The sequence below is a fragment of the Ctenocephalides felis genome, unplaced genomic scaffold (assembly GCF_003426905.1).
Source record: "Ctenocephalides felis isolate EL2017-DRISC unplaced genomic scaffold, ASM342690v1 CF-g0.4_SCAFFOLD_02745, whole genome shotgun sequence".
Classification (NCBI taxonomy): Eukaryota; Metazoa; Arthropoda; class Insecta; order Siphonaptera; family Pulicidae; genus Ctenocephalides; species Ctenocephalides felis.
Genome location: NW_020538899.1, coordinates 5,091 through 13,597, shown reverse-complemented (window position 1 = coordinate 13,597; position 8,507 = coordinate 5,091). Strand labels below are relative to the sequence as shown.

General features: G+C 31.3%; 1 protein-coding gene across 1 annotated transcript; it reads left to right on the top strand.

Moving 5' to 3' along the window:
* Positions 1-3,214: 3,214 nt before the first annotated feature.
* On the top strand, positions 3,215-5,017 carry LOC113381251 (general transcription factor II-I repeat domain-containing protein 2B-like). The gene has a single exon (XM_026620213.1). The coding sequence runs from the start codon at positions 3,215-3,217 to the stop codon at positions 5,015-5,017; it is 1,803 nt and encodes a 600-aa protein (XP_026475998.1).
* Positions 5,018-8,507: the final 3,490 nt, after the last annotated feature.

Sequence of the window (8,507 nt, the reverse complement as noted above, 5' to 3'; positions counted from 1 at the left end):
ATATATATTTTATTTAAAAAAACACATTCATTAAACAATCACAAAAAATATGAGCATTGCATACAGTTCAAGTATCAACTATTTGATTTGAAAAAGACAAGAGCATGATCAGAAAATAAACTTTCTCTACCATTTGCCAGTTCCTGAAAACCAACAATATGATCGTTTTTACAGTCGTTAAAGAATGCAGATGATAATGATATTTCATCAAACATCAGAATACAGTTTTTGCTATTCACATATTTTTTCTGTGCCATAGCTAAACCCAATGTTTGGAAAAGGGTCTCATTAATATCACTATACAAAGGAATTGCTGAGAGCAACTTTCTCAATGTTTGAGGAGCAGGCAAAACAAATATTTTTCTCCAAAAGTAATAACCTCTTAGAGAAATTTTATGCAGAGTTAAAGCAAGAATTTTATCATCAAGTGTAAATTTTCTTCCTTTTCGCTTCTTTGTATGTTCTCTTAGTTGACTTAATATAAAATTACGAGCCCTCTTATTTAATGTTGCTGCGAGATAAGCAAAATTGTCAGCACATTTGACACTTTCTTGTAACTTCTGCCTCAATATTTTTTTGTATATTTATCCTTCTGACTTCTTTTCTCAACACATTTGTTATATGGTATAAATTTTGTTTTTTGCATATCTGGTCTCTGCAGTGCTTATATCTTGAGTTAAGAACCTCTGCTGAAAAAAAATATCTAGAATCATTTGCTACGAACTTAATTTGTAGTATGAAAAATTTTAAATAACTCACCTTTCAGGGACGGTTTTCCATCTTCAGTTTTGCCAGAACAATACAAAAAAGTGTTATAAAAAGAATAATTTTTCAATAACATACCTTCCAGAAAGGGATTTAGTAAGACGGGTGTCTTGTATTTATAACCTTAAAATTCCTAGCATTGATACTGTTAAATGTCTCAGTTATTGAGCTACAATAAAAAATTATATCAGAAGTTCTAGTAATAGATGCGAGTATTTTGTTGTGTACATATTGATAAAACTTATTCACCTAGTTCTCGCCATCAGTGCTCAGCCCGGGCTCCAGTTATTTTACTAATCATTTTACATATTACGTCATTTTCTGCAGGAAATACACCATTTTCGCATATTTGTTCATGTTCCGCATTATTGTACACCGCGCTTTGACATGATATTTGTTATAAACTTTTAACAAACATTTGACACTTTGACACTAAAATATTATTCCGCCATATTAGATTCTAGAATATTTTCTTTAGCCCATTTTGTAGCGCTACCAGCGCTCCAAACGAGGGAGAGGGAACTAAAAACGAGATTACAGATGTTTGTTCCGAGATTACCGGCCATGGTGTACCCCATAGACCTTATACAATACATGGACTGCTAGTTGAGCGCATAAAAAGTGTCAAAAGATGTTCTATGGTATGAGGGCATACGAGGGTAATTTCGCGGCCGAGATATGTCAAATACGAACACGAGCTTTACCAAGATTAGTCGAATGCTCTCGATCGCTTTAATTTTACAGTTACTTGGGTTCACAAGATGTTTGATCGCTCGTTATTTTGCCTAAAAGAGGATAAAAATACGCGTTTTAAAATTGTTAGTAGCAGACAAAATCTAATAAGAAGTAAAATGTCTTCTAAAATGTGTTTGGTCTGTGGTAAAATGTACTTAACAAATAGAATCCACCATGAAGAACATAAAAAAGCAAACTTGATAAACATGTACGCCACTTTCATACGAAAATTGTGCTTTTTAAACACCAATAATAAATATATTACATTTAAACAAATATTTCATTATTTCTTTCTAATTTTCCATAATAGCTCTAGCCAACTGTTCTTATTTTCAGTGAATTTTATATGTTAAATATTTTTTTATTTTTTTTCTAATTTCCCTTTAACACTTTGTATAACTAAAATAAATAAATAAATAAATAAATAAATAGTTTATTACATTCATTAGTTTAGCATAAATTGTATATTATATAATATTTTCCCAACAATTTCGAAAGCACGGACTTTTATTTGACGTTTAAGCGATCGCGTTTGACATATCTCGGCCGCGAAATTACCCTCGTATGCCCTTATACCATAGAACATCTTTTGACACTTTTGTACCTGAGAAATGTATGGGGACTAGCAGTCCATGAAATTGTATAAGGTCTATGGTGTACCCCCATGGATACAACGCGTTGGTCTATGCGTGCTCGTTTACATGCGGCATGGTTCATTGATGTAAGCGGGATCAGTGCAGTGAGACTTGCAGCTAACTAATTTTTGGATTTTTTAAAAGTCGTGATTGCAATATTATTATTAACTAGCTGTAAGTGGAATTCTGTTTTGAGGCAATTATGGCATCGTGCCTTAAGACAAATTGCTGGAACTTCCCGTACCGTAACGAAATGTTCGAGGAATACTGAATGTTTTAAAATAGATTATTATAAATATTGTAACATTGTCTAATATTTATGAGAATTATATAAACTGAATTGCAGAGTTGAAATTATTTGTAAAGTATATTAGAACTATAGTCAGAATTAAAAATAAAATTTGAAATATTTTCGATATACAAAAAACTAAAAAAAAAAAAAAAAAAAAAATTTCCAAAATCAATTATTTTGTTAAGAGAAGCAGAAAGTTTTTTGAATCATTTCAATCGGACCCTTAGTTCTCTCAAAAACTGCCATTTTTTACATATTTAGCTCCGTATCTTCGAAATGGCTGGGCCTGCCTTTGCCAAAAACTAATAAGCACTTCTCCCAATCATTACTAATTGAATGTTTTTTAGATCATTCAAATCAGATACTCCGTTCTCTCAAAAATTCGATTTCTATTTTTTGCACTCTTTGCTCCGTATCTCCGAAACGGCTGGACCTGCCTTTGCCAAAAACTAATCAGCTCTTTTCCCTATTAATAGGAATCGAATGTTTTTTGAACCATTCAAATCGGTTGATCCGTGCCCCCTAAAACGTGACTGGAAATTTGTATCCATACATACATACACACACACACACATACACACACACACACATCCATTTTTTTGAGGTATGCCAAAACGTTCAGAAACCTTCAAAACGTCGAGAAATGTTAAAATTTTCAATTCCGATTTTCGGCCCATTACAATAACTTACCCTACGGGAAGTTAAAAAGGTAGTATTAAATTTATTTTAATGACATCAATATTAGTATTAGATTTATTTTAATAATTAATAATTAATCCATACCAGTATGTCGAACACGCAAACAAAAAAACGGAAAATTGTTGATGAACACAGAAATTTCCAAGAAAGATGGAAATTCGATTATTTTTTCACTATCGTTAAGGATAAGGCTGTATGCTTATTATGTTCGGAGACCGTGGCAGTATTGAAAGAATACAACATAAAAAGGCACTACAAAACAAAACATGAAGATAAATATAAAAATTTAACAGGACAGCTCCGGATAGATAAGGTGAATCAAGAGGAAAAAAACTTAAAAAAACAACATTCTATTTTTAAAAATCAAGAGATCTCATCACATACAGCTGTAAAAGCTAGTTTTGTGATCAGCCAAATACTGGCAAAAAAAATGAAACCTTTTGCGGATGGTGATATGGTAAAAGATTGTCTGACAGCTGTTGCAGAAATAGCTTTCCCTGATAAACTTAATATTATCTCAAATATTAGTTTATCCAGGTTCACAGTTGCAAAAAGAATTGATGACTTATCGGAGAATATAGCAGCAACACTTCGTGAGCGCATTGCTCAATTTGAGTATTGTTCTTTGGCGCTGGATGAAAGTTGCGACATTAGCGATACAGCCCAACTTGCAATATTCATACGTGGAGTTGACACCAATTTTAATATTACTGAAGAACTGTGTTCGCTGGTACCAATGCGAGGGGCTACAACCGGAAAAGACCTCTATGAAAAACTAAAGTCTGTCTTGGAAAATTTTTCAATTTCACTAAAAAAAATTGTCAGTGTATCAACAGATGGGGCACCAGCAATGTCCAGTATGAATGTAGCGGGAAGGCTTTTTCAAGATATTAAGGATGCCACAGGTGAAGAAATCTTCATTAACCACTGCATGATACACCAAGAAAGTTTGTGTGCAAAAAAATTAACTTTACCCCATGTCACGATCCCAGTAATAAAATTGATAAATTTTATAAAGTCACGAGGGCTGAATCACCGTGAGTTCAAAGAATTTCTCAATAATTTGGAAAGTGAATATGGTGATGTAATTTTTAATACTGAGGTACGCTGGCTGAGTAGAACTGCAATGTTGAAAAGAGTGTATGACCTTAAAACCGAAATAGAGTTGTTCGCGGAGAAGAAGGAATATGCCTTTCCTCATTTTCATGATAAAGAATGGATGTGCGACTTTGCATTTCTTATCGACATAACGCAGCATCTGAACCATCTCAATGTGGAACTTCAAGGCAAAGGACAATTTATACACAATTTTTATGACAAAATACAATGCTTTGAATGCAAATTGAAATTGTGGAGAAAACATCTGTTGCAAAATAATGTGTCTCATTTTCCTTATTTGGAAAAGGAAAATGCGAACAATACTCAAAAATATATTCAATATGTAGACATATTGATCAACGAGTTTCAATTGAGGTTCTTCAAAATGTTGAGAACTGAGAAAATAGCTATGTCAATAAAAATGTTTTCTTCCCCCTTCAACATTGATGTTGACGAAGTACAAGCGAACTGCCAAATGGAAATAATCAATTTGCAGAATAATTCCGAAATGAAAAATGTATTTTTCTCCGTGAACATCGAAAATTTCTATAAATTTCATATAAGCTCTGAGAAATTTCCGTGTCTGAAGAAAAATGCAATGAAAATGATGTCGCTATTTGGTAGTACTTATGTGTGCGAACAATTATTTTCAACTATGAAATTCGTAAAGAATGACCACCGATCAAATCTAGGTGATACTCGATTAGAAAGCTGCTTACGTGTTGCTACTTCATCGATACCGGCTGATATTGATCAGATTGTATCAAAGAAGCAGTGCCAAATTTCCCATTAGCTTTAAACTACTTCTCTTATGTTTAATCTCTTATATATACTCCTAACATACACTGATAATCATATAAAATATTTATTTTTTTAAATATGTATTGTTGTTCTTTTCTAGTCAGTTCTAGTCAGCAATAAAATTATATATGAAATAATCACTTGTTTAAATTTTGTATTTTTGTTATTAGAATTTAATTATATATGAAGTATTTACTTTTTGAAATTTTATATTTTTATTCTTTTCTTGTTGAAATAAATTTATATATAAAGTATTGGATTTTTCAAATTTATATATGAAATATTTACTTTTAAAATTTTATATTTTTATTCTTTTTTTGTTGAAATAAAATTATATATAAAATATTAAATTTATCAAATTTTGTATTTTTATTCTGGTCTTGTTGCAATAAAATTATATATGAGTTATTCACTTTTTTACTTTAGTATTTTCATCTCAGGTGAAGAAAAAGAAATTAATCAATGTATCTTGCGTTGTAAAAGACTTATTTATAATCCAGTCCTACTGACGGCATAAGAAAGATAAGATTTTGTCCTAAAACATTTTGGATGTTTTGTAATTGATGTAATCAATTTTGTTTGGGCCTTCAATTCCATTCCTGTAATTTCGAAGTCAAAGATGCACTCGCATTGGATGGCCATTTATCGAAAATGTCGAAATAATTATAGATTACAACCGCCATGAAAGTCAATTTTGCTTGTCTAAGAGCTAAGGATTACACAAAAACCCGTTTGGCACCACTTCTATAAGGCTGGATACAAAAAGAAACTCGATATATGGATGCCACAGGACGTTTTTCTGTGGTCCTAATTTCCATCTGCGAATCGCTGCTGAATCGCAAGAAAATTAGCGGCGGAAACAGTGGTCAAGCTAGCACTGGGTTTTAGTGGCAAAGTATAATCTGACGTGAACTGCTTTTCTATGGAAAAACTCTGACCTCGCAAATGTTTGTTCAATAACTGAATCGTCCGATAGAAGAGAAATTGTGTTTAATAGTGACTTGCCAGAAGCTCAGAGGTTTTCATGCATTCATCTTCTAGTCCAGGCTTGGCACCACGCGATTATCATCCCTGTCCATGACGAACGGTTTTACTGTTGCAAAATTCGCTTCAAGGGAAGCTTGTAAAAATCAACTGTCACAGTTATATGTCAGGTGCAAAATTGACCTAAGTCGGATAATTCCAACTTTAATACCAATTAAAGACCTCATTCTGATGCAAAAATAATGAATTTTTTTACTTTACCTTATATTATGATTTTAAATAGGTATACATATATATATATATATATATATATATTTATATATATAGGTATATATATGAATATATATATATATATATATATACTAGCTGACCCGGCAAACGTTGTTTTGCTAAATAAGGTATATTCTAAACCATTTCTAGAGAATCAAAAATATTAATACTTTAAGTGCATAAGGATGTGTTGTTTGAATGCTATAAACCCCATTAGTTTGTCTATATTTTATCAATACAATCAAACTGGAAGTTTTATACACTGTCTATAGAAAACATGGTATAATCCAATCCAAGTCATTTTTGGTCTTTCAACATATTGATTACGTTTCAAGTTTGTCAGATTCTTTTTTGATTCAGGATTTTGTGTATAATTGTAAATAATACTACTGAGCTTATACAAAAATTTCAAATTTCTGCGAGGAGAGATAGAAAATGAATTAGGTATTTCTTCTTTAACTTGCTTTTTGAAAAGTTTCAAGTAACATTCGATGAATTAAAGTAAATTTAATAAAAAGTATAGAGCAGAGCAGGGCGAGGCACAAAGGTCCAATTTGACTTTGAGCATATATAAACTATATTATGAAAAGCAAACCAATCATATCACAAATAACACATTTCAAACGAACAATTATCTGACTACGTTCAGTAAAACTGCCAGCTACATCATCATTGTAGAAATATGCTTTTTTTTGCTGTCTTTCAAAAAATTGTTATCTAGACCTTTTTACCCCACTTACCCTAACTTGGATCGGCCAGGTGGCAAACATGTTGAATGTCTTATTTTAATTTCAAAGGTATTTTACAAAATAATTACACTTTTAACTAATGCTAAAAAACTGCCAACGGAAGAAAATACTTTTATTATGAATTTTCAAAGATTACAGTTTATCTCCCCATAGCAAAGTCTTTTAATCAAGGTTATAGCTGGCTATACATCTTTTTTCCTCTACTTTTAAATATTGTTGTTAAACAATGCTTAACTTTACTGATTTTTGGCACATCGGTGATGGACCTTTTTAATCCCGGACCTTCATATATTACTATCTAATCTGCGATAAATTCCGTGGAATTATAACTGGAAAAATGTTATTCGACAAAATGTCCATTTGATCGATACCAAATTTAGGTTATGAATTTAAATAACACAAATAAAAAATAATATAACCTAAAAATGTTTTATAAATACCAATGAGTATATAATTATACAAATGAGATCTTTCAGAGCACCGTTTTTGAGAAAAATATGCCAAAAAGTGCATTTTCATATTAACATATCAAAAAAGTTTATATTTTGAGTCTCTAGTAACACTTGCGACCCGTTTACTAACGTTTTTGTATATAAATAAAACTACAAACAAAACTACTTACTACAAATTTTTCATAAATAAATAATATTCGCGTAAAACATCCTATTAAACGTAATTGAACATCATCTGTCAAAAGCGTTTGACATTTCACGTAATTGCCACGGTCCATTGTTTTATTTAAATTACGCTTCTACAAAAATTTTCAAATTAAAAATGTAAAGTTTCTACGCGGATTTGAAATAATTTCTCACCTTTTGGACATTCTATGGATTGGCACGAATTTTTCAAGACTAAGACTGGCTAAATCGATTTAGCCGTTTTCGAGTTTTATTCGGACTTTTGAAAGAGAGCTCCATTTTTATATATAAGACTAGCTGACCCGGCAAACGTTGTTTTGCTAAGTAAGGTATATTCTAAACAATTTCTAGAGAATCAAAAATATTAATACTTTAAGTGTATAAGGAGGATGTGTTGTTTGAATGCTATAAACCCCATTAGTTTGTCTATATCTTATCAATACAATCAAACTGGAAGTTTTATACACTTTCTATAGAAAACATGGTATAATCCAATCCAAGTCATTTTTGGTCTTTCGACATATTGATTACGTTTCAAGTTTTTCAGATTCTTTTTTGATTCAGGATTTTGTGTATAATTGTAAATAATACTACTGAGCTTATACAAAATTTTCAAATTTCTGCGAGGAGAGAGAAAATGAATTAGGTATTTCTTCTTTAACCTGCTTTTTGAAAAGTTTCAAGTAACATTCGATGAATTGAAGTATATTTAATAAAAAGTATAAAGTAGAGCAGGGCGAGGCACAAAGGTCCAATTTGATTTTGAGCATATATAAACTATATTATGAAAAGCAAACCAATCATATCACAAATAACCCATTTCAAACGAACAATTATCTGA